This window comes from Oryzias latipes, chromosome 12, assembly GCF_053564925.1.
Source record: "Oryzias latipes strain Hd-rR chromosome 12, Olatipes_Hd-rR_3.1".
Classification (NCBI taxonomy): domain Eukaryota; kingdom Metazoa; phylum Chordata; class Actinopteri; order Beloniformes; family Adrianichthyidae; genus Oryzias; species Oryzias latipes.
Window position 1 is genome coordinate 15,865,957 of NC_136248.1, and position 27,255 is coordinate 15,893,211.

Sequence of the window (27,255 nt, forward strand, 5' to 3'; positions counted from 1 at the left end):
TTGATTTGAAGACTGGTACAGTCTTTTGAATGACATAGACTTGCTCATCAATAATACTGTAATTGCTGTTTAAACAATCCTCATTTAGTAAAAAGGGGATGTGCCAAAACAAATGTGCCACACACCATTACACTACCACCACCATGCCCCAACTAATTAGTAAAATCAAGTCAAACCATTAAAAATGTCTTTTAAATCTATTATGTCTAGTATTAAGAGCATGGTAAAGTTGTAGCTTCAGGTTTTTTCATTTTTCAAACCATCACAACCTTATTTGTGAGGTAGAAAATACGCTGGGTAGGGCCCCAAGCTCCCTGCTACGCTCCATTCCACTTGTAGACAACTAGATGGATCTACTTCTTCGATACGTCTTTAACATAACAACTGCTTACCAAAAAAGTTGCTGTTTGGTTTCTTAAATCTTAATCTCCTTATATTGCACGTGTTCATCGTCCCTCCAGCACATTCAGCTCCCTGAGCCACCCGAAATCAAAGCTCAGAGTAACAAGGCAATTGGTCGTCTCTTCCTGTTGATGTAACAAATCATTTTACTCTCATTTCCCTCACATCTGAAGGATCATTTATGGCTCCAGTTTCCTGTTTGTTTCTGCATTTGGGAGCGAAGCGACTGTCTGGTTTGTGGTAGACCACATTAAATACCATTTAATGGCTGTTTTATCAGAGAATGTGAGCAGCACAAAAACATACCTTTAACCTGTGATAAGCACACAAAGAATGCAATGTTAACACAAAAAAACAACCTTTTTATTTATTCTGGTTAGTCAAAACATAAAACTCATAGCAGCATTCTTTAGTCAGTCTTTAGTCTGGAACTGAACCTGCTGCATACAGATTTTACACTGAAATTAAAAAAGTCTGGAAATTATAGGAGGAAAATCTTTTGTGTAATTTTTACTGCTTTTCTTTCCTTCATTTTCCTATTCTTCAATATGGTATTAAATTGACAAGCTTTTATTTTGAAACTGATAAAAAGCAATACTCCCTTTATTTATTTATTTATTTATTTTAAAACCAGTTAAAAATTCATCTTTGTTTGTGCATGCTGTCATATATAATATTCTCAGACATGAAACCGAAATGGGAAACAAATGTTTAAAAACCAGAAAACAAAGCGCATCTTTACCTAAAAGTGTGAAATATCACTTTTTTTGGCTCCCAATCTACATAGCTGTAAATTCAATTAAACAGTTAGGATTGTTAATCAGCTTTTCAAAGCAAAAGCATGCTAAAATACAATACCATCAAATATCATTCTTGAAACTCTATCATGCAAGCAAACCCAATCCAAATCCAAAAAGAATCAAGTTACTAGGAAGCTTCATTCCTAGCATAAAATTATCAGAGGACATTGTTTGATTTCAAATTAAGAGTACCAGTAATTACTTATTTTTCTTTGGTTCGACATAAAAATAGACAGAGTCTTCATCTAAATAAATATTTTATTGCCAACTTCATTAATTACAAACATTCCGTGGCATTGATAAAAAGTCTAAAGTACTATGATTTAAAAGGGCCCACTTATGTGGCCATCTTTGTATGTTTAAATTGACATTTTCACTGTTAATATGAAGAGATTTTTCAAACAAACTGTAGCAAAAAAGAAAAAGAAAAAAAAGAAGAAAAAACATTTCTTAAGAAGCAATTGAACATGGTTTGCATGCTTTAGGTAAAACTATAATACTTCAATAAATTAAACAAAATTCCTTCTATGTGAAAAATAAACCCAATCAAATAGAATTCTTGTGGCAAACACTTCAATAAGTCGTGAAAATGACATGGTTAGTTCCTGATCGGTTTTTCCCCAAAAATATACGGTTATCTATTCATATACTTGTATAGACAACAATTATTTTGATAATTTGCATTTTCTCAATTTTAGAATAAATCTATAATATTTCAAAGGAATATATACACTTACAGCCACAGTATGTTCTTAAGCAACTTTAAGCAATCTCTTCTAAAAACTGAAGAATAAATTAAGGTCTGATAAACGTTTCTGCTAGCAAAAAAATGGGATGTAAAGGCCGGGTCACAAAGCAACTAAGTATATTTTGCTCATATGGCACGGATGAAAATTGTTCATACCTGAATATACGTGAAAAAGTGATAAAAGTTTTCTTTATTTGAAATTTTCACAGATGTATCATGAATGAATCATGTTAAAACGTAAATCTACGTAGAACATGAAGTGTGCGGGATTATTGCAATATGCAATTCATTTGTTATTCTTGCGTCAAATACGTAACTTGAACGTGATCTGTGTACATTATACGTGATATAAAAGATATACATTGGTGATACATGGGTGAAAAGTCTGTTAGACATAAGTGGAACTGTCATGGATAGCAACACATTTGTGCGTGCATCTCGCAAAAATCCTGCACAACTGCGTAAGATCTACGTAATAATTGCTTATCTATCCATCCATCTTCTTCTGCTCATCTGGGACCGGGTCGTGGGGGCACCAGTCTAAGCAAAGATGCCTAGACCTGCCTGGCCGCTTCCTCAATCTCCTCTTGGGAGACAGAACAGCGACCGCATAGCAGCGACTACATAGCAACACTGCGCCAAACCAGCTGTCGATCTTACTGACCGAACTTCCCTCACTAGTAAGCAAGACCCCAACATATTTCAACTCTTACACTTGGGGCAAAAGAAACTCCGCGCACCGAAAGAGGGCAAACTATCTTTCTCTTGTCAAGAACCATGGCTTCAGATTTAGCTGTGCTGACTGTCATCCCAGTCGCTTCACACTCGGCCACAAACTGCCCAATGCACGCTGCAGATCCTGGCTTGATGAAGCCAACAGGAAACATCATCTGCAATGAGATGGTCGACCACGCCTGTGGTCCCCAAACTAGCCCCCCCCAGGCTCTGGCTGCCTTTAGAAATGCTACCCATAAAGACCATCAACAGAACCAGGGATGAAGGGCAGCCCTGCGTGAGTCCAACATACACCAGGAACAGATTTGACTTACTGCCGGCTATGCGAACCAAGCTCCTGCTCCGGTTATACAGAGCCTGGACAGCCCTCAGTAAGGCTCCCCGGACCCCATACTCCCAGAGCGCCCTCCACAGGATACCATGGGGGACGCGGTCGAACGCCTTCTCCAAATCCACAAAGCAAATGTGGACCAGATCAGCAAACTCCCACAAACCCTCCAGCACCCTATAGAGGGTAGAAAGCTGGTCCACTGTTCCCCGACCAGGACGGAAACTGCACTCTTGTTCCTGGATCTAAGGTTCAACTGTCGAACAACTCTTCTCTGTAATACCCTGGCATAAACTCCCAGCAGGGCTCCACACCCCCCAGTCTGTCTTCTTGAAAAGGGCAACCACCACCCCTGTCTGCCAGTCCAGTGGTACAGTTCCTGAGCGTCACTCAATGCTGCAAAGATGTGTCAGCCAAGACGGCATCCAGAGACTTGAGGTACTCAGGGTGGACTTCATCTGCTCCGGGAGCCTTACCACTGAGGAGCTCATTGACTTCAGCTTGAGTGATGGACAGACCCACCCCAAAGTCCTAAGCCTCTGCTTCCTGAAGAGAAGGCAGGTCAGCAGGCTTGTAAATGTAATTTCATATAAACTACATAAAGTATGTGAAACTGTGTAATTCTCCACCGACCAAAACTTGTGAAGAGCTCAAAACCAAACTCACGTAAAGACCCGTCAGCTGAAACCCTCGACAGACTTACATCGCACATCGACGAATGACAAACACAAGAAACACTTGTGAATTACGTATGTCACGCATGTATCACAAAAGACAGAAATTTCATACGTGGAAAAGGCGCAAAAAGTACATAGTGGCTGTGTGACATGGCCTTAAAAACGGATTGGATCTTTGTTCCTAACTGACACACACACACACACGCACTTATGTACACTCTTATTCACAATCACACACAAACATGTGGTCCCAGTTGTGGAACATATCTAACATTCAGCAATGGTTTAACTGATATTCTTGTTCTCTGTCTTTGAAAGGTATTGATATCTGTAAATACGGCCGGCACTGAACGCCTAACAAAAGTGTGTCTGCAGTAAAACTGCGATCCATCATGGAACTGACTTATATATATAGATTTCCTTTTTTCTTTCTCTCATTTTACATGCTTTGTTTTGAGTACGGCAGGCTTCTCTGTGTGTAAAGAATCCCTGAAACCTAAGCTTTATGTTCCAAGAAACCTCAAACTGTTTGAATTTGCATGCTCAACATGGCCTCAATTTGCTAAAAAAAAGGGGGTTTGAACTGAGGTGACCCCTTTACTTGAAAACTGCATTCAAAGCTCATTTCTCAATGTTTTACTAAACTTTTTCCATTTCCATCTCAGTCTTAAAGAGATCTAGTGTGTAAACTGTGTGAGACCTTTGATCATTTTGAGTTGAACCTCTTAAAGTTTGAATATTGATGAAGTCCTGCTAAAGAAAAACAGTCCACTTCTGCCAGGTAGCTGATAGCACAGTGAAGAGAAAGATGGGCAGGAAGGATGAGGATGATGAGCTAGCGGATCCAGACGGTAGCTGATGGTGGACTCTTTGAGGCGGCTGCACAGTGATGTAGCCATTAATAATGCGAACCACAGGGGGAGGTGGGGACTGTCCCATGGAGCTGTGGAAAGACCACAAACGGGGAAAAACAGCTCATTAAATTAAACAATGCATCATAAACCACATGTTAGCTTCATACCATAAAAACAGCTATAATATTTGATTTAATCAGTTCAAATCATTGTTGCTTTTAACCCTGTAAAGCTAACTACAACAAAGAATTGACAACAAATTAAACTTTTTTGGAATTAAGATGTTTATCATTTGATTAATTTCTACACACAAAGTTGCAATACCATTTCTTATGAGTGTTAGTAGTAAATTATGATTTGTTGGCTAAGCTGGTAAGTTTTTAGGTAAGTTTCAGATACAAAAATAATGAGATGAGTGTTCAGAAATAAAGCACCTTATATAACCACTGTCTCAAATTTGACCCACACATGTTTAAGGTGGTGTAACTATATTACAAAGAATTCATTATCAACATTTTTTCATTTTTTTATACAGCAAGTAGTCATAAAAAATGAATAACAATAGTTGAGTTATTCTTGCCATTAAGTTTACAAAATTAGCCTAAACTTTTCCCGCTAAAACTATTCTTGAGATTGCAAGGAAGCAGCCATTTTGAAATAAACAGGAAAAGTCCTTCTACTACCTCACTGCCTCTATAGTGCAATGATGATGAACTACAGGGTAAAAAACATGGACCAAGTTCTATACAATGGGTTCTTAAGAAAGTTTGGATCATGGTAAAGACATAGGGTTCTCAGAAATGCTTGCATCAAATATAATACAAATGATTATATAGAGGTTAAAAAAAGTAGTGAAGAGGTGGAAGAAAAACTGACCATGCATTCTTGGGACACACCAAAAGTAAACCCTTTTTAATTCACATATTTGTTTCAGACCATATACACATTGCATGATGGATGGGTAATCCCTGATTTGGATTCCCATCATGGAAATAAATGATTGGCCAAAGAAAATTGTTTTCAAATTAAAAAAAAAAATTAACAAGAAACCAACCATATGGTTTTTCTCACAATCAAACAATGGTTTTAAAATATGTGATTAACAAATGATTAAAATAAATATTTCAAAAATCGTTTTATGCTTGAAGATTTGCCAAATATTTCTCCCTTTTTCTTTTTTTTCTACTTTTCCTTTAAGTTTAAGTCAAAGAAACCAGGTGTGACACATCAGTATGTGGCCATGCATCAAAAACGGCAGAAAGCTGCCGCCTCGACTTCAGCTCCCCACGCCGCCTTGCCTTCTCCTTGGCGACCTTCTCAGACTTTAAAATATACAAGACTTGCAGCCTGTACACTTTGCAGCATGTGCACACAAACAGTCTGTTTCCTTTCCATTCAAAATTGAAGGTTTCCGTGAGGGAAAACCTTTCTACAGACAAAATGAACACAAACGCTCACAAACCTCCTCTGTTCCAGTCTAGAACAGACATGACACGCTGGGCTTTTTCTTTCCATCACTAATTCAGGAATTGTGCTGCACTGTATATGGTATAACTCACACATGGTCATGGAAAAAAATCCAAAAAAAACAAGTGTTTATTAATGCATTCATTATTTTTATTTTAATCAGAGCCATTTTTATGGAGTCAAATTGAGATTAAGTCCAAAAGTAAAAATTCTGGAAAAAAAAAAGAAAAAAAAAAAGAAAGAATTGAAGATCTGAATTGAGAACAGAAAGCGAAGAGGAAAAACGGAGGAAAAACAAAACAAAATGTAAAATATTTTTAAAAATAACCTTTTTTTTTTCATGTGTTAACAGTTTGAGGTTTAAAGTTCTATTAGTCAAAGTTTTCAGTATTTTCTTCAAATTATTATCATTTTTCATTTACAATTTTTTAAAATTGTCTATATTTCTTTCAAACTTAAGACTGTTTTAATGTTTTTTTAATTTTTTTATTTACAATCTGGTTTTTCATTCAGTTCAAGATGGTCCAGATTTGACTGCTCCAAAGGAGACAAAAGAATAACAACAACAACAACAAAATCAGACCATCATCTTATTGAGCCTCTTCAGTGTTTTCATATTTCAGATACATCAATCTTTTTCATTTTTATGGTAAAAACTACTTTTTTAAACACAGAGACAACAGCAAAGAAAAAAGAAAAAAACTGGCACAAAATGAGAACCAATGTCTTCTTTTTTCTTTGACTCTAAAATTTAAATCAGCTAAAAATTCTTTCTCCAAGAAAAATATGTTACCTCTGATGTTGTATTCTATCACAACTGAGTGTTTCTGATTAAAGATAAAAATATTTTCCAAAAAATGTACATGATACAGCTTTTGATTTTTGTGTTTGCCATTACAAACCATCAAATGCTCACCAAATTTAGGATAATAAGAATCTGCTCAAGCCAAAGCATTTTAGAAAACACAAAAGGACATTTGTGTGGAGTTTAGGTTTATAAAAGTTTCAGATGTTCAACCTCCATCTTCCATCTTTTTGAACCGTGTAGCTAAAATGATAGGAATTTAGGTTGACAATGAAAATGTCTCTGATACTACGTTCACACTATAGGCCTGTGTGGTGCGTTCAAGAACGCGCTGAGCACGGGTCTTTGAACGCACTTTTAGAGTACGGTGTTCACACTAACTGTTGCCACCCAATTCTAGCGCATGTTCTCACAGTTGGACGAGGCTTGGTGCGAAATGTGAAGCGGAGCGAATCTCATGAGCCTTACTCCTTTCACAGCTCTGTTCTGATGTATGAAACACTTGGTGTCATAGAATTCTAGCCGTAATTAAACTGCAATTATCAATTTCTCCTCTATGATCAATTGGAACTTCCATGTTTTCAAAAGGACGCTATTCATGCATCACTAAGAATCCCGATTGGTCAAAGTTCAACTGGTTTAACTTTTGTTGCGCTTTGTATGTAGAAGCTGAAAACGGACTTACAAACTTGCGTTGCAACGCATGAATGTGAGAGTTTAGTTTGTGGAAGCCCGAAACTTTCATGTACATGGGTTTACAAAGATTTCTTTTTTAAATTGGATCGTCGAACATGTTTTTCCAAGCCCGGTGTGAACATAGCATGAATGATTCTCTCATCTATCCGTCCGTCCGTCCATCCATCCATCATTCTATCCATTATTCTTCCAAACTTGCTGTACTCTGTCGGGGTCACATGGATGCTGGAGCCTATACACTGGGGTGAAGCCGGGGTACATCTTGGACTGGTCATGGCGTAGAAATCAGTGGATTAACGTTGCTTGCCTAACCCTTCACGGTAACAATTAATATTAAGATTACTTAACAAGCTTTGTTAATGCTTAAGCTTGTAAGCAGTTTAGAAAATGTTTTGCAGCACCTCATCTAACGTCTGGAATGCTTTTAACACAAACAACCACAAAGCTTAAAGCTTGTAAAAAGAATTTAATAACACTAAAACAGACTAAACATACAAAAATCTTTCTGTAAAATAAATATCATTATTTAATTCAGAATCTGCTGCCATAACAGTAATTGCAATTGAAGAGTTGAGGTAGACGAAAGAGTGTAAACACTGGCTCTAGTGTAAAAGGGTTCAACTAAATTGCAGATTGCCTCCTATCAACAACACGAGCCTCTGCTGTTCAGTTTGCATGGCCTCTGTTTTTCCACTCTCCTGTGAGCTCAAAGTTAAATGATCCTTGAAACTGCGATCTGCCTTTAGGTGTGACTGAACTCCAGACTCAGAACAAGCAGCTGTCAAAAGTGACAGCTCCTTGTAATGTAAATGCAAAAAAAACAAGACAGGAGATAATGTTATACACCTACAAGTGTAACTTTCAGCACTTAAAAACAAATGACTATGAAATACTTCCTGCCATATAAAGGCATTAAAAAGCATTTTGACATAAAAGGCTACACCTTATTTATGTTTGTCTGAAAAGTGACCCTGTCTAGATTTTTGGTTAGTCCCTGCCTGGAGCCACTGGGAGAACAAAGACAAATTTGTATTAGGAATCATCAGGTTGCTAATTTAAATCTACGTATGTGTGTTCTGTGTTTAACAGGTGATGGGATTTAGTAGCTGTTTGAGCCTGTGGCACTATAGCAGGAAGTGTCAGTTTTAGTCAATGGCCAAGACAACTTTTTCTATTGTTCTCCAGCTCAAAACGATCTCAACCCCGAGGACTGATCCGTCTGTTTTCTTACCTCTCCTCTATGCGGACCCAGAGATCATTGAAATGCCGGTTCCGCTGTTTCTTCTGCTTGTTCCGCCGTTTTTTCTTCAGCATTTTTCTTTCTGCCTTCTCCAGCAGCTCTAGGCTGTCGGTTGGAAGAAGGACGTGAGGAAACAGTTCTTCCTCTAGGTGACGCCCACCGTCTTCCTCCTTGTGGGAGAGCTCATGGAGGAAAGGCTCAAGAAGAAGAGACTCCTCGTGGTCTGACGCTGGAGAAGCATGTCTGAATGACGATCTCCTGGAGAACAAACGTCACGTCAGGACACTTAAATGATAGAACTCTGCTGTCCCTTTAAAGTGATTGTGAAAATTCCTGGGTATCTGTTAAAACGTCCCGTTTGGTTGCAAAGAACATCTTCGCAAAGGCAAACTTGAGTTTATTGTTTATTGATGGCTTCCACCTCCAATTCAATTTCAATCTCTGAAATGCTGAAAAGACCTACTCCGATTGTCTTTTGATTAATTTTAAAAGCGTCCCCAGTGGTCTTTTAACTATGATTATGCAGTTTTTAGCCAAAATCAAAAAAGCTGTGTCGTTTTCTAGAACATAGTTTCTGCAGAGCGTCAGTAGTTCATTGGGAATTTGACTGTGTTGTGGGCAGAACTATAGGTGCGGAGCAACGCCCGCCTCCCTTCCCCTCCTCGTTGCTGACAGCTCAGAGCAAACAGCTTGTGACCGGCCCAGAAAGTTTTCTATGTCACTAATAAACAGCATTTTGCTCCTGGTTCACAATCATTTAAACAATGAAATACTTGGACATGCAACTGCAAAACTAATTTTCTTTATATATATCCTTCATCATGAAAAAATGCCACAAAAACATCTTAAAAACACCAAAAACATGATTTTTATTAGAGTGCGTCTTTGAAAGGTATTTTATGTCAACCTTCCTACTTTGACATTTTTTAATTTTCAATTGATATGACTACTAGTTAAACTGCCTTAAAAAGTTGGATTAGCGACAGCAAAACTTCATAGTTAAAAAATAACCCAAGTTGGATTGTTTTTATCCTAACTCTGAGGTTAAAAAGGGAATAACTTTTATCTGTTTTGCAACCCAGGAAAAAAATTGGATAAAAATGAAAACACTGTAACTCAAAAAAAGGTGACCCAATAATATATCCCACCATGAATAACACAAGATGAAAATAACCCAAGTGCTTTAAGAGTGTATACACTTACGGCAGGCAGATTCATTTAGGTTGTCTTGAAATGAGCATTTTGTTAATAATAGTTGAATTATAAAGTAAAATCTTGACATCTTTAAACTTCTGGTTTTAGTTTCTTCAATGCTGAAGGTGCTCCAGCCGCCGTAGTTATCTAAACATATGACAGTTTATTTCTATGTGATTGGTTTTGGTGTGGAATGTTGAATTATTGACTTAAAATATGTAAAAACCTTTCAAATTGTAGTAAAATATCTCAGAAATGAAATTCGGAAGAAAAGTGAGGAATTCCTATCAAAGACTCATGTCCATCAATAGCTAACAAACCTAAATGATGGGTAAAAAAAGCTCAACTTTACAGAGAGACATGTTTTACTGTGGCCATGTCATCATTTAGTATGGCTCACATGCCATCAATGACCTAAACATCTATGAATGATGATGATTTTGGAGCAAAATCCAGCCATCCAAATGACGTCTTTTTCCAACACCCCATTTCTGCACATAATGAAAATGACAACTTTGTAGCTCTGGAAAGAGTGCAGGTGCTAACCAGTGCTGACCGGTCACCCTGTGAGAACAGATGATGCATTTGGAAAAAAATGGAAATAAGTGTTGAAAGCTGCCTAAAGTTAAGAAAATATTTAACTTCTAAAGAGGTACAACCCTTGGTCCTTGCAGTTTCCAAACCTAGAGTGATGAATGTGTCAGAATATTTATAATATAATTTAGTATAGGATGGTAAAGGGGTCAGAAATGAGTCAAAAGAAGACTTTCATCAGCCTCAGAACAACGTATGAAATGTTTTTTTGTAGATTTACTCTTTCATTCACTCATGCAAAGGAACGAGAACCTTGATTTCAGCTGAGATAGCCACCCGCGGAGCAGCACGGTGGGCTGACTTCGTTATATGCTCTGCAGCAGGAGGGACGAGCCCCACTTAAGTTGGCTTTTTTTAACACTTCTTCATTGGTGGCCGATGAGGGGAATTTGTGCAGCTTATCAGCAGCACCATCCAGGGTGGAAGCAGTCAAACATGAGCATGTATCCCAAAGAAAGCCATGCATCATTTCGTGTTGTTTTGCAGAGAATGAAAAAAAAATGTAAACATCAGATTTCTGCGGTTCTGACTCAGTCACCCATGGAGGATGCTGCAGGAGAGAGCAGGCTTGGAGTTTGGTAAAATTGAGATATTATTGTTTTTATGTTAGGTTTAGGTTGTTTTTTATGTCATGCTTTGAGGAATTTAGTGAACAAAGGAGACACTTGTGCAGCAATAAAATAAATGAAAAAATATTTCTGAAGGTGTTCGTTAGATGCAGAAGTGCTGCCAAACTGGGAAAAGTGTGCAGCATTTTTCTCATTTTTTTGTTGATTAATTTTACAAAGCTCAGCAGACTTATTTAACACGCTGATTCCAGAAGGTTTCCAGAAGCATTTGTGGTGACCTTACCTTTTTAGAGACTGCCCTGCAGGAGTGTGCTCCACCTCGTAACCTTGGCGACGGAGCACATCGATGACGGTGTTGTTGCCGAGAAAGTGACCTGCAGAAGAGAAATTGAGTTTGAACGCTAATGCTGATCGTAATGCATCATGGTCAGTCTTTTATTTTGAAATGATTTCCTTTCTGATTTAACCTGCTGGTTTTGCCATGGTATCTGTAATTTTTCTACGCTTTCTCCCGCCAACTTCCTTCGTATTATAGACCTTCTCTTTTCTTCTATTTGGATCTCTCTGTTCTTCTTTCTTATCTCGAACTTCCCCTCTCCTCCTCTCTTTCTTGATGTGACCCTCTCAGTTAGGTGAAGTGGGGGCATTGAGGCTTCAGGTTGCCATGTCAAGAGGTCTTCATTCTTCCTCTCACTCTGACAAAAAGGAGCAGGGGTCCATTGTTTGGGCCTGTTCAGCCGTGTCACCACAGAGCTGTGTAAACAAAGAACCCCGGCACTCTAATCTGGCCAGAGCCGTAGACAGAGAGGGGTTAGTCCAGATGGACTATGGGTGCCGGGATCCTGGGCTTTGGCTTGGGCAAGGTTTTAGTCGAAGCGACCTGAGGATACGCAGCAAGCATGGGAAACACTTTCTGGAAACCTCTTTGAAAAATGCTACATCAGAAATTTGTATGAATTTTTTTTTTTTTTTACTTGCACTAATGTCAAATTTATTGATTTGTTTTTCTCTTCTTTTTTTTTTGTAAATTCCAAATTGTACAAAACATTTTCAACATAATCTTTTTCAAAAATTGTCAATAAAGTTGTTTTTTTTCTTGTTTAGAGAATGATTGATTTATGCAAGTTTACGCCGGCGGATTAAGGTGGGACAAATGGAGCTGTTCAGCATGTCGGTCCGCAGAGGGCTGGGCGGCTTTTGAGACTTCAAAGGGAAACAGAAGAACAAGCACACAAAAGCACTCACAATCCGACAAATAACCACAAATTCTGAGGAGGTAAGCCATCAACTCAATGATGTCCAGGGTGTTTGGAAGCCATGAGGCTGTGCTTTGAAAGAATAAAAAGGATGAAATGTAGAAAAACACGCAAAACTTTATTTTTAAATTTACATCAGATTACTCTTTGTTTTATAAAAAATGTTCTGAATAACATTTGCTTGTTTCAATTTGAAAATTAAATGTAATTAGAAAAAGGAGACCTTATGCACAAACAAAAAAACACCAAATAAAGGCTATTTTTTACTAATTTTATTTTTACAAATGTGAAATATAGAAGATGCTTGTACCTTCTTTGTTTTATTGAATGATGAACTGTGTGGCAGCGATGAAACAAAGTGAGAAAATATGTTAAAGATCCACTCTGATCATCTTTTGAGTGTTCCCAGTCATCTTGTAATGATGATTATGCCGATATTAGCCAAAATAAAAGAAAAAAGTGTCACTTTCTGTTGCAGTTGTATCGCCTCTAAGTTGTGGGTGGGACCACTAGCATGGAGCACTCCCACTTCCTGTCAGCCATCTGTTCACATGGATTGTGTCCAGATTCCCAACCTAACCCTTAACTACTAAAAAACTATATAGTGCAGCACCATGTAGTGACGTGAATTTAAAAGCAATTCGGACACCATGCGCACTACTTTTTTTTTTTTTTTTAACGGTGGATGACGTCATCGATTTCACGAAGTTAAAATCGAATTACAATGAGCATTTTGCGACAATCATTTATGGATCCACCGTCTTCTTAAGATAAAAACATTGATGGTTTATCAAAAAATACATTTAAATACATTTTTTTAGTAAAAAATGCTCTGACGCAATGCATTGTGGTCTATATTCACCGATCTAGTGAGCATCACACTGGTTTTTCGCAGAGACTTCTGGGGAATTTTGGAATTGTAGATTCGGACAGCATTAAAAAATGGTGAACGCACTATATAGGGGTTAGGGTGGGAATTCGGACATACCCATGCTCTCCCGCTAACTCTCAGCCCCTCCCCCAACATTACTAGTGCAACAAAAACGACGAGGAAAACGAAGACGTGCATGGATCTAGCCTTCTACAAGTTGATGCATCAGAATGGAGGGAACAGGGAACTTGTGGCCCATCCATTTGTTGCGGCACAACTACAAGCTTTCAAATTTTTTTCTGCTCCTGATTTGCACCCATTTAAATAAAGCAAGACTCAGAAATGCAATTTTAGGCTTAATTTTCTGAAAATATGTCCACCTTCATAAGAAAAATGCCACATTTATATGTTAAAAACACAACTTTTGTCTTAGTAGGTCTTTAAGTTAACAGGCAGCAGCACTAAAATAAACTTTAAAAAAGCTACATGAAATCTATCTGATCAAATGAAGCTTTTGTGAAGGTTTTAACATTGTAAATCAAAGTCCCCAAAACACCTAAGTGGCTTCAAGTCTGATTAACTGGCCAACAATAGTTCATCCAACTAGAAATTCATCTGTATTATACAGCAATTGCACATGTTTAGTTTATGACTTTATTGCCTTACAACGAATTAACGGTATGTCTTTAAGAGTCTCTTTTTTGTGATGATGAGAAAAAAATAATTTCAGCCTTTTTGGGAAAACATTATGGTATTTTTATTTGCACAACATATGTTTATTTATGGATTCTCAACAAGTCTAATTTCAAGTGCTCAAAAGGATCTGGAACATTACATGACATTTGAGCTGTATTTCCACTACCAGATCTACAGCTGTAAATCCTTCACAACTATGAATTTGCCAGAAATATAAATATAGGTTACATAAACACACCTGTGTACAATATGTTCACTGTAGACCTCTAGGGTAGCGCAAATGGTGAAGATAAAGAGCTGCGGGGGAAGTGAAGGCGCTCATTCACAGGAGACTCCCTCCATGCAGAGACACACATGAATGGACCAGTGAGGAAGAAGTTTGCAGATCAGCTGATGTCAAACTTATACAAACTGCAGCTTCAACTGTAACTTCACTGTGTTTTTATCTGAAGAGGAAAGTTTCATGACCAGGTGTTGGCCAGAAATCGAAATAAATGCTGCAAAGTAAAGAGAAGCTCCCCAAAAGCAGTTTTTGACAACTGTTTCATTCGTAAAAATGTAAATAAAATTGTCAAAATAAACTTTTTTAAATGAATAAAGATGACTGGTTTCTGAGGTTGCTGGTTTCCATCAATAAACCGCAGCCCAAAATCAAGGGTTAACACTTACTGACATTTAAGGTTAGTTTAACCCTTGTGCTATCTTAGATGACCCCACCCTTACATTGACGTGTTCTCCCTACCATGACAAAGGTGGATAAAGGTGGAAAGATTTCATGTAATCCATGGACACCAGTGAAGATCACAAATCATTGAAGAATAAAGGTTCAGGGCACTGTCTAGTGGGTCTAGATGACCCAACTCCCAATGTTAAAGTGCCTAGGATAGCACAAGGGTTACAAACAAATTACTGGAGCCAGGTCAGTTCATAAAGTAGCCACTAGGTAACATTTTACACTCATCCTACTTGAAGTAGCCGTCAGTAGATGGTCATAAAGGGATGAACGTGGTCAGTTACAACAGTCAGGTAGACTGTGGCATTGTAATGATGCTCAATTGGTACTAAGGTGCCCAAAGTGTGCCAAGACAAAGTGTGCCACACCATTACATCACCACCAGCAACCTGAACCAAGCAAGATGGAATACATGTTTTCATATTGTTGACACCAAATTATGACCATAATGAACTGCAGCAGATCGCCTCGACCATGCCTACCTGCCTAAATGCATTGCGTTGCTGCTGATTAGAAATTTGCATTAACGGGCAGTTGTACAGATGTGCCTAATACAGTACCAGTGAGTTTATCCCTTGTGCTATCCTTGGCACTTTAACGTGGGGAGTGGGGTCATCTGGACCCACAAGACATTGCGCTAAACACAAAAACCGGCCTTTTTTTTGGAGGTTTTATTTTCAAATTTACTTATTTGTCTTCAAAGAAAAGGCTAAATAGAAGCATGACAAAAACCTCCAACTTTACAAAAGCATCAAATCCCCAAATAAGAGGTTCACATGGCGAACCCCATTTCTGTAAACTTGAATGCTTGGCTTAAAACCAGTGTTTTCATTGTATTGTAGCATGTTAGACAAACGAATGCTGCAGGCAGCACTGCTGCTTTGTCTTGCTATGGATGTACACACATGCTCATTATAAACAAGTGAAAAAAAATAAAAAAAAATATTTTGAGAATTTGAATGAAAAAATAATGAATGAATGCTAATTAACATATGAGGCAACTGTGAACCAGAGATAGTGAGTGAGGTAATATTTTGACAGCAGAGGTTTGAGTAAACTCCCTAAAAGGTATACACAGACCAAGACATTGATTTATAAATCCACGTGAATGTAGGTTGTTGTGTAAAATCCAGTGGTCATCATCACTTGAACGGTCTTTTAGCTGCTTGACATTTGGCCAAAGATTCAGGCAGAGATTCATTTGCGGCGAATGCTTTGGGTCAAAAGTAAGCTGTGGGCAGTCATTTGGTCAGCAGGTATTGGTCAAGCTGAGGTTTATGCTTCACCGCTGGATTTAGTACTCATGCTGCATTCTGACAGCAGGAAGCTTCTCCGGGAACTCTGAAACTCTCTTCTTCAACTTCATTTAATTACACCACAAAAACCAGAGTCCAAATAGACCTTGGGATGCGGATAAACTGCGGAAACAGTCCTGTAATGAGCAGCGCCTTTGACTCTTTTGAATGGGGGCTTACAGTGCAGCACTTTTTACAGTGTTGCCACATGAGAACTTCACTAGGGCTTGTTCAACTTTAATACAGGTTCACTGCAGTAAGAGTTACAACCTGCTAAAAGATCATTTAAGAAACAATGAAGCATTAAGCCACAAAAATATAGATATCCACACAGTAACAACAGACTTTACATAAATATTTGACAGTACTAAAACAGAAAAACAGCATTTCTTTGGCTCCTGATTAGGTTTGGGTTTGGCATCGACTAATAATGGTAAAGGGTTGGAGGTAAGGGCATTTCCCAGGGTGGGGGGGGGGGGTGTCTTTAGGATCTATCCTTCTGGAACTTCAAAAACTGGTGCAAAATTTCATAAAAATCCATCATATATCTAACTATTTCAGATCAAGCTAGGCATTAACTACAAAATGATCATATCTAAAACCCCTTTTCTGAAAGTAAAAGCAGGACTTTATTTAAATGATGACACTTGCAAATACAACTTATTAGCTATTTGACCTCAATCTCTTGTGTTGGCATATGTGTGCACTGGAGCTGTGTTACTAAAAGGGAGCCTCACTTATTGCACAGCTTGTAAACTGCAAGCAGCTGCTCAAGCTTTCAATTTGCACCTCATGCAGAAAATAATGATGATTATTATCTTCCATTCGGATAGCGTGGCCCCTTTAAAAACTGTAAGACAGTAAAGGAGCAGGAGGAAAGCCTGAAGTAAGAGTGCATTAAAAATGAGTGCAATAACCCTTGTGCTTTCCTAGGCACTTTAACATTGGGAGTTGGGTCATCTAGACCCACTAGACAGTGCGCTGAACCTTTTTTCTTCAATGATTTGTGATCTTCACTGGTGTCCATGGATTACATGAAATCTTTCCACCTTTATCCACCTTTGTCATGGTAGGGAGAATACGTCAATGTAAGGGTGGGGTCATCTAAGATAGCACAAGGGTTGAAGGAAAACAAAATGATCTTGGCAGAAAATGCAGCGAGAAATGGCTTGAATGTTTTAGTTTGAAACAGCATTTTTTCGTCTGTTTCTGATTCACAATGATTTGAATAAAGATATATTCAAAAATGCTATTTTAAGTTTCATTTTAATTGTACATGTCCTCCATCATCAGAAAAAAGCCACAATAACATGTTAAAAACACTAATAACAAGACGGTTCTCAGACTAGGTATTTAAGTCAAATAACGTAAGCTTACAATCTATTGGAGTGAAATGCATTCTGGGTAATATTTTGCTTTCTAAGTATGCTTATTGTTGACAAAAAAAGGGTTTAAATTAAAATTTATTAAAATTGATTGATTAAAATTTTGCTCAAGGCTGAACATTAAATTACAAATTTTGATGAAACTTGTGTTTTGGGTGCTTTTAACATCTAGTTTTATTTTTCTCATGACAGAGGACATGTACAACAAAAATGTATCTTAACATTTGCATTTCTGAGTATTTCTCTAATCAAATTGTTGTGAATCAGGAGCAGACATAAAAAATGCTGTTGGAAAAAGCTTGTAGGTTTGATGTAGGACCTATAAAGGCAAGCCACAAGCTCCCTGCTCCACTCCATTCTGATGCATCCGCTTGGAAATGACTAGATCCATGCAGGTCTTTTTTAGTTGAATCTGTAATATTAGGGTGGGGTAAAGCAGGAGAGAGTGCAAAAAATAGAATGATGATAAATGAGAACAGACTTACTCTGTGCCAACTGTCCTGCCAATGTGTGTGATCATCTTATGTTTCTGTTTAAATTAATTTTCATATTTTCCGACTATATTATTTGCTTTTACCTTAAGCGGCTTTTACCCGTTATACAAATAAATAAAGTCAAATTTTTGAGTTTATAACGCAGGTCCTATCATGACAGACTTTCTGATTTTGGCTAAAAACAACATAATAATCAATAAAAGATCACTGGGAAGACTTTTAAAATGTCTTTAAAGGCTAAAACTTTGAAGGCCCAAGTGAAACTTTTGCTTGTGATGGGGCAAAGAGTTGCAGCGTGGTTTTCCTGTTGATAATAAACGAAAATCCGCAGATAAAAGAGAAGTGTGGTGTGAGGTTGATTCCTTTACATGAAGCCTTCAGTCAGAATGCGTGGCGACACGCAGCACTTTGGATCTGGCTCAAGGATCGAGTCTGTCAGCCTGCACCAGTCTCTGTGCTCTTGCTCAGCTGACTGCAGCTTTGCTTTCGCTCCTCCTACCAAGAAATTGTGGCATTTGATCACAGACGAGCTGTGATTGTGGATGAAAATATAGACATTCACTCCAAGTGAGCAGTTTGTCAAAAAAACAAATAAAGAAAAACAATGATCTGCCAGGTTTGAGCGCTGCTGCCTTTCAACATCAATGGGTTTTTTTTCAGTTTGAGGATGAATATTACTATAAAAGAAAATAAGAGACAGTTTTTGTTCACTCTGGAAACGAGTGGAATCATGTTAGGCAGCGGCTGTGCTACTTTGTTTGGCCTTGGTCGGAGAATGCTTTGTTTACGCAGGTGTGAAAGCTCATCTGAACTGTGGTGTGGACCAAACAAGTGGAAGTGGAGCATGTGTAAATGCAGGCAGACTGTTCAGCAAACCAAAGAAAGGAAGGAAAAAAGAGAAAAGTCCACCAAAGAAATGTGAATCAGAAAAGATTTAAAAAAAAATCTATTTGGAACATGTGGAATAGTAAGGCAGTGAAGTTGTTGATTGAAAACTGTTTAAGAAACTCTATACAAGAACATTTTTTTCTTTTCTTCTTAGTCGTGTTTTTCATTATTCGATAGTCTCTCTCCAAAAAAGAGTGTGGTTCTTGGTCCACTCTCTAAACGAAAATATGAACGAAACCAAACAGAGGTGTGACTTGTTTTCAGGATTTTCCCGTCCAAAAGGATCAAGTCAGAGGGAATATCCTGGTCTGAATGCTGACACAGGAGCGCTTATATTCTAGAACTTCCATTCGAGTCTCTCCTGTAAAATCACTGCAGTGTCCATATTCAGCCTCATAAACGTGTGCAGAACAGAATGGCTTCAACGTTTAAAAAGTAAAAATGAATCTTTTAATTCAATCTTATAAATATAAAATATAAAACTATAAACTAAGAAAGAAAAATTATTCCAAACACAGAAATCCTTTGTACACAACAGGGACAATCAACCGCACCGTTTTAACCTAAGTGTGTCACTAACATTTCATTGATTACTGTACTGGTGTCAGTCTTGAACTTGTCATTGCGGGCAGTTCAAACATATCTAAACAAAGTAAATACTGTTACAACCTAATTGTTAGTTTAAAGTCCCAGTCTGATCATCTTTTGATCCATTTTCAAATCGTTCCCAGTGGTCTTTTAATTATCATTATGCAGTTTTGGACAAAATCAGAAAGCCTATCATTGTCTAGAATTTTGTTTCTGTAGAGCGGCAGTAGTTCATTAGAAATTCACCACTGAGCTATGGGCGGAACCGTTGTAGGTGAGCAACCCCGCCCTCCTTCCCATTGCTAAGAGCTCTCTGTTAACGTGTTCTTGCGCTCGCTTACAGCCCCTTACACGCCCAACCTAACATTACCGGTGCAACAGAATTCAAGAGGACCTGCTGCAGACATCAACTTCCAGAACTAGAAGTCCTCGACCAATACTGAGAGTCCACCCACATCGCTTAAGAAAAACATTATTTCAACTAGCAACCCTCATTTCTACGGTTTTTCCCATTTTGAGCTTAAGTAAAAGTTTTTTTTTATAATTCTGAACATTTTTAGGTTAGGATTAGGGGATGGAAAAGAAAAACAGTAGGACCCCACCATCCAGAAGAAGGTGGGGTGAGTGCACACTCCATACAGCACTCCCAGAAGTAGGGTCGCCCGCACATGGGTACCCCCCCCAGAAAGGGGATGGCCCAGATTAGGGTCTTCTTCTAAAAGGCAAAGGCTTCAATTAAGGTCAAATTAATTGATGGGGATAGGGACTAGTTAAGGTTCCCTCCCCCCAGGTTAGGATAAGGTTTATAAGCAAGGGGTCACCTTTAGTTAGGGGAATCTGGTTAAAGTTAGGAGTAGGATCCTGGGCTGGGGCTAATATTCCACAAGCAAATGTTTTAGTAGAGGGGTGGTTCAGGTTAGTGTCTCCTAAAGGGTAAGGCTCCAATTTGGTGTCAGGGTTAAAATGAATTACTTTTTTAACTTAATTTTCATTATAAATGTCCTCCACCATCAGAAAAATGCCACAAAAACATATTAAAAACACAAAAAACTGCATTTTTAATCGGAGCGGTTCTTTAAACAAGATCCAACAAAACAATAAAGAGACAAAAAAATAGAGTGAAATCAAGAAAATTGTCTTCTGTACAATTGTGAGATATCCATGTGTGGTTAAAAACATCCTTATTTTAATTTTAGGGAAACATGGGTGCACCTAGGGGTCATAAAGTCGTTTTTCAAAGAAACTACTTAGTAATTTACTACAAAAGGGCTTTTGAACTAGCTAAGCTATAAGAAACTGATGTCTCTGTTTTTTTTCATTTGTCATTTTTTTCCTACAATGAGCTATAAAACACACTCCGAACGCTTCAATAAATCATTGTGATTACCATGTGATTATGTTTGCTTCTTGATTTACTGATTGGGTACTAACAGTTCCAAAGTGGCAGCAAGATAATTAATGAGAAAAAAAGGCGAAACAAGCTGGTTTCATTGTTGGATACATAAACATGTTTAGGTCTTTAGATGCTTTCCTTATCTCAGCTTGTGTCTGCATGATAACTCCGCATCTTTGAGTCCAAATAAAACATTGAGAACATTTGTTTGAGCTGGCCTCCATTCATAGGCAAAACATAATCTACAAGCAGTTTGTTTAAAAGGGTCATACAATAGCAATTTGAGTCCTTTGACTTATAAAGGTCATCGGGTCATTTAAAGGAAACAAAAGAACATTATTGTTCTACCGACGGGAAAATATGGCCTGATCAAACCATAAGCGTTTGATCAATCTCTATTTTTAACCAATTATAGCCATCAATCAATCAAAATGCGTTAACGCAGCTCTTGAACTGTGGCATCAACAACAGCAGGACCCTTGGCTCTGTGAGCCCTGGATCCCGCAGCGAGACCATCCAGCCTTTTTCAAATGTCTTAGTCAAGGAAAAAGGACACCAATGGGACTCAGATGCCTTTTCACTTTTTTAAAAGCCTTACACACAGGCTTTCCATCTAAAACATGTGGCTTAGAGTGCAATTTTGTGCTTGTTTAGTTTGAGTAATCTGCAAGAGATCGTGTAGTCGTCCCGAGAGGCCTGCCTATCATCTGTGATTTAGGCCTCTGGTCTAACTAAGAGCAGATCCCCGTGATGGAGAATGTTCTTGCTGTCATCTTATCTCTACTTAGTGCACTGTCAACCTTTTTTTTATTTTCTTTAAGCAAGAATCTGTTAAAAGCACCAATTTTTTTGTGCCAGTTTCCAGTTCTTTACCTTGCTTTATTCCTGCTCTGTCTTTGCTTTCCTCCCTAAAAACTAAATAATCAAAGTGAAAACTTTGAATGACAGATGTTTGAGCATCACAATGAAACAAGGTCACTTCCTCTCTACATTAGATTCCACAAATAACTTTAGAACTTCAACAGAAGGCAAAAAATATACTACTACCACTAATAGTAATACATTTTATGTCGTCACAATATTTTATTTTCTCCAGAACAAATAAAAAAGTTGAAACTGTAATTTCAACAGGAAACTAAAAAAAAAAAAAAAACTTTATACTAAAGGAATAACTAACTATTTCACTAAAATACAAAGAACCAGCTTTCAACTTCCAAAATGAAACACATTAAACAATGAAAGTAATTGGAGCCAAGTCACTTGACCAAATCCAATATGGACTTGTTCATCAATCAAGGCAGTTCCCCATATCCTACTGATGACCAGAAGGGGAAAATGTCTATTCAATCTTTTTTTAATACTACAACTCCCAGAAGTCCACCCATTCACGTTTGATTTCATTGAAAAGCCCAAAATGTTCTCCTCGGATATCAGAATGAGTTCATTTTGGGGCTTCTAGTGGTTGGGAGATATTGAGGTTTTGCATTACAACAATGCAGGAGAATATGGGGTCAAATCGACTGTAAACTACAGGTTTACAACCTGGGTTTTAAATAATTTTTTCACTTTTGTGGCCACATTTAATATCAACAACTGAGCCTGTTTGATGTAAGTCAAACTTTTAGTTTATGTTTGACATTAAAATTGCACCCAAACAAGAACATGGTTATTAGATTGGCAACTGACCTACACTTTCCCATTTTCTGGCTTATTTGAATTCTTATTTATTTACTTACTTATTTAACAAAAGGTTTGGTAATGATAAATGTTGGTTTCATATCCAGTCATGAGACCACAACCCCCATCGGTTTTTCATTTAACTGTTGGGCAAGCTGTGTTGCTTGGCCCTCGTCAATCAAAGGGTATTGTAGATGAAAGTTGTCATTGCCTCTTCAGAAATAGGGTGTAAGCCAGCAGAAGACAAATAATTACCTCATTTACAATTATTTCAGTTTGGAACTTTTAGGATTTAATTTTCTCTTCAACATTCCACAATTTATACATTTAGCAATATAGCTGATATTTGTCCACAAATTCAAAGAACTTTTCCAAACTGTCCATATTTTTATTTATCGTTATACATTTTTTTTCATAGTTTTTTTTAACTATATCTTTTCAAAATGAATTTTTTTTATTTTACTTAAATTGACTGATACCAGACGTACAAAAGCTAAATCTGCATCAGAATCACAACATTTTAAGTAAGACGCCGTAAAAAAAAGAAATCTTTCAGTTGTACGTGAAGCCCGATAACGGACTTGTGTGAATGCAAGAGTTTTGAACGTAATAACCCAAAACATGCATATACCCCTCTTTATATAGACATTTTTATATAGACATTTATTGAATGTGGTTGTTTGAAACTTTGTTACCGAGGCTGGTATGAATGTAGCTTTAGAGTAGACATGAACTTTGATAATCAAGGAGAAAATAATTTCCTTCTGGCTTATTTTATTACAAAAGCTCCTATGCATCGGTTACATAGAGTATTCATGTAAAACATCATGTAAAACAAAATCCATTTAAGTGTCAAAGTGCTAACTAAGGCTGTATGATGTCCCTGACTCCTGATCTGCTCATAGGTCCACATAAACTGTGACACACAAGAGTATTCATACAGAGAAGGAAAAAAAACCCTCCTGGTTCCTATGAAACAAAAAAAGTATTCATAGAGGCGCAGCAAGAGAGAGAAGGAGAATGTGGAAGCCACAAATCACGTTAAAGTCCTGTTTTTCTCTGTCTCCTCATATTTTTTTCCCCCGGCGGGACACCCGTCGCTCCACTTTTTGTTTCAACCCCCAAATGAAAGGGGGCTGCTCCTTTGTGAGATTCCTATTCCGAATCATCAATAGGTACAATGCTGCTCACTAGGTAAAGATATAATATTCCTTACCCTTTCCCCTTTTATATAGGAGTGAGGTATTTCTGGTCCAAATGAAAGTTGAGCCCCTGGGCAGGCACATAAAGAGCCTTTTCCAGGTGGATAAGGAAATACTGCTTGTTTGAATGGGGTCAGGGGTGAGGAGTTCAGCTCTTTCAATAAATCACAGCAAGCTGTTGTGACAACTGAAGAGATGAGTACGCTGTATAAAATATGTCTTTCACTAAAACTGAACGAGGCCTCTAACCATACAAGCCCAGGAGAAAAAAATGTATATATTTGAGGGCTTTTCACTCAATAGCCTCACAAGCAGTTAGTTATCTGGAGTAGCTGACAGCTTTATCTTCCTTTTATTCTCCTGGAGGGAGGGATGGGGTGCCCCGATGACACATTACAGATGCTCCTGACATCTTATCCTACTTGTAAAGTGCTTCTCAATATCTTACGGGATATATTCAGGGTTGTATTTATGATTTAAAATGGATATTTAGCACACGTCTGACAGAAAAACAAAAACGGGTTTGTTTGAAATGAATAACTGCGGATATTCCTAACTCCTTTTTTTGGTTTGATTGAGTTTCAGGCTGTTTTGCAAGTTTTACTATTAGAGGATTTTGTTGTTTTTTTTACTTTGAAAAATACTAAAATTAAAATAAATCAGAGCTGAAATTCCATCATAAAAATATCCTTCAAGTTTAATTCTTGGATTTTATACAGGTTTTGCCCTGCCTGCCCTGCTTTCCTTCCAAGCGTGTGTGTGTGTACGTGTGTGTGCGGTGGGTCTGGCCTGAATTTTAATGGTGCTGGATGACATGTGTGTACTCATGTCAGGGACTACCCTAAACAGTTGTAAACTGGCTGTTTATGAGGGTGAGGTGCTGCAGAAAAGCACCACATTTTTGAGTTTCGCACCATCTGGGGAAGACAAAAAAAAAATAAAAAATGACGACAAGGCGACTGCACAGGTCCGGCTCTTAGAAGGAACCTCAGCCAGGCCTCGCACGCAGATTAAAAGCAGGTTTTGGAAGTTATTTAGAGGTTATTGCAGCTCAGAATATGTAAAAATCTGAGCTGAGTCCTGTATTAACGCTACACTTTCTGTGTAAACAGACAACACCTTACAACAGCTGCTTCATATGCAGAGGGGGGAAAAACAGTACAAGTGCTTTCCAAAACAAAGTTAGAAGAAATTAAAAAAGAATGCCAAACTTCTCCAACCAAAACACTTTAAAGTAAACTTATAAAGAATTTTTCAAAAGCCAGGTTTTATTCAGTTTTGTGACATGCCCCAACAGGATTTGGTTAATAATGAATAAATCAATGAATAGCCAGATTATTACTTTTTGTGGTTTTAGATCAAAATCCCTGAGTAGACATGAGGTTTTGCTGTTTTCCAGTTGGTGGAAACTAAAAAGAAACGGGTAAGTAAGTGCATCGGAAAATCCTAGAAAATCATAGTTTTAGCTACTTCCCTTTACATGCATTAAAAAAAACATGTGACCAACCAAAATCTAAAAGTTATTAGTCTAAATGCAGCTACTGTAAAAAAAAACTGCATGCTTGAATATTGTGCTGATTGATTTCACACAAGATGTCTTAAAGGTTCAAATGCTTCAATAAATTAAGATGTCTGTTTCTGTATTACTGTTGGCATCACACTGAACAGACGGTAGAAATTGCAGTACAGGTCATGTATTTTCACCCTGAACAAAAGATGATACAAAGTGGATCTCTACATCCAGCTCTAGTTTCCATTGTCAGGCTGTACACCTCTGTCTTCGTTACGTTTACAAGTGGAGGTCAATGGCAGGTTCTTAGAATAAGATTTTCTACTCATCCTACAGTGGGATCTTTAAAATGATGGTCAAATGTTAATATAAAAATGTTGAATATAAATTAATATAAAAAAAAATTATAGATAAAACTTTTAATATTTTTGTAAAGATCTTAGTACAGTATGTCTAATAATTTATATTTGTGATCAAGACATTACCTACGCTTCTGCTTAGAAGCTATCATTCCTTTTTGGATGGAAAAGATTTGTTGTAGAATCCTATTTCAATCTTTACGTTTTGTGCTGAGGGAATTGCTCTCTCATGTTCAACTATAGGTACAGATTGATGAGCTGACTGCAAACAGGGTGTTTTTGCCACAAGAGCAAAGCTTTTTGACTGCAGTTGCAGTAAGAAGCCGATTGAAGGGGATTTTATATACTATCAATCCATTCATTCGTTTTTTAACCCCTTCCGGGGTCATAGCCTGCCAGAGACTAACCTTGCTACAGTTGGGTGAAAGTGGGAGTACACCATGGAGAGATCGCCAGCCTGTCGGAGGGTTATGTAAAATGAAATTATCAATTTTCTGTAAACTAGAGACAAAGTGCTCAGACATTTATTTATGGTCACCCATGTGTGTGCTGAGGGTTTATGGATTGTCTAAGCCAGGGGTCGGCAACCTGTACCTCTCAAAGAGCCATTTGGATCAGTTTCCTACTGAGATGAAAGCACAGGGAGCCGTAACAGTAGGTGTGTTAGAAAAAATGTTTTTGCCGATATATCCTGATAGTTCATTTGGCAATACTTGTATTGATTCAAAATGCTGTCAGGATATTTATTTAATTCTTTATTTTAAATATTTTTATTCTTTATAAGCGTGATGTTTCCTTTGATCTTTTGTCCATTTTCCACAACCTTGAATAGACTTTTCCATCTGTCAAACCCCAGAGTTAAGATGAATGAGATGATGGAAACAAATTCACTTTGATGCAGACTCCTTTCTATTTTTTTTTCTTTAAATCCAGCAAACCTAACAAATTTTATTACTTTTTTGGCTGACAACTGTTTTTTTATTAGGAACCAACATACGGTCATCGTGGCAGCAAGGTGACAGGATAGTAAGGGCGCCCTGACGCAAATTTAATTTTACAGGGAAATGGATGGTTTTAGTCTAGAGGGAAAGAAGGCGTTTTTTGGTGGGGCGCTCATGTGTCCCCTACAAGATCGCTGTCTTTCAAGAAAAACTTTCCATCCCATAACAGACGCTGGTTGGCGTTCACAGCTGCAGACACGCCCCCTCCGCATGTTCACGCTGCTCTCTTTATCCTGCCAGCTCGCTCTACCTGACGGTGTTAAAGGCACCACGACAATCTTAGAACATGATAGTTATTTTACAAATCACAGAGAGCCGCTGCACAGGGATGAAAGAGCCGACAGTTGCCGACCCCTGGTCTGAGCCCATAGAGGGTCGTAGAAAGGAGTGGCAGGTTTAACCCTTGTGCTATCCTGGGCACTTTAACGTTGGGAGTTGGGTCATCTAGACCCACTAGACAGAGCTCTGAACCTTTATTCTTCAATGATTTGTGATCTTCACTGGTGTCCATGGATTACATGAAATCCTTCCACTTTTATCCACCTTTGTCATGGTAGGGAGAACACGTCAATGTAAGGGTGGGGTCATAAGATAGCACAAGGGTTATGGTGCATCTTAAGGGGAGCAAAGTTTTGTCTTGCAGTTTCCTTGAGGCTCGTTGAAATGAAACGTATGGTTGTTGTGTAATGCCGTTTCCTAGTCATAGTCAGAACTGCTGTTATGGTTACATACAGTCCCGTTGAACGTTTGAAGCGTTTGATTGACAGATTCTCCTGAGTCAGTGGTAGGGGTGTGGTC

At 38.0% G+C, this 27,255-nt stretch overlaps 1 protein-coding gene across 1 annotated transcript in view; it reads right to left on the reverse strand.

The window, feature by feature from the left end:
* Positions 1-1,442: 1,442 nt before the first annotated feature.
* Positions 1,443-27,255, reverse strand: part of trabd2a (TraB domain containing 2A) — a 79,160-nt gene continuing 53,347 nt past the window's right edge. Inside the window, exons 5-7 of the mRNA XM_004074979.5 lie at positions 11,393-11,483; positions 8,744-9,010; positions 1,443-4,633 (exon numbers count right to left, since the gene is read on the reverse strand). Of these exons, the coding sequence (XP_004075027.1) occupies positions 4,444-4,633; positions 8,744-9,010; positions 11,393-11,483 (548 nt within the window). The 3' untranslated portion in view covers positions 1,443-4,443. The remainder of the gene's footprint in view (positions 4,634-8,743; positions 9,011-11,392; positions 11,484-27,255) is intronic.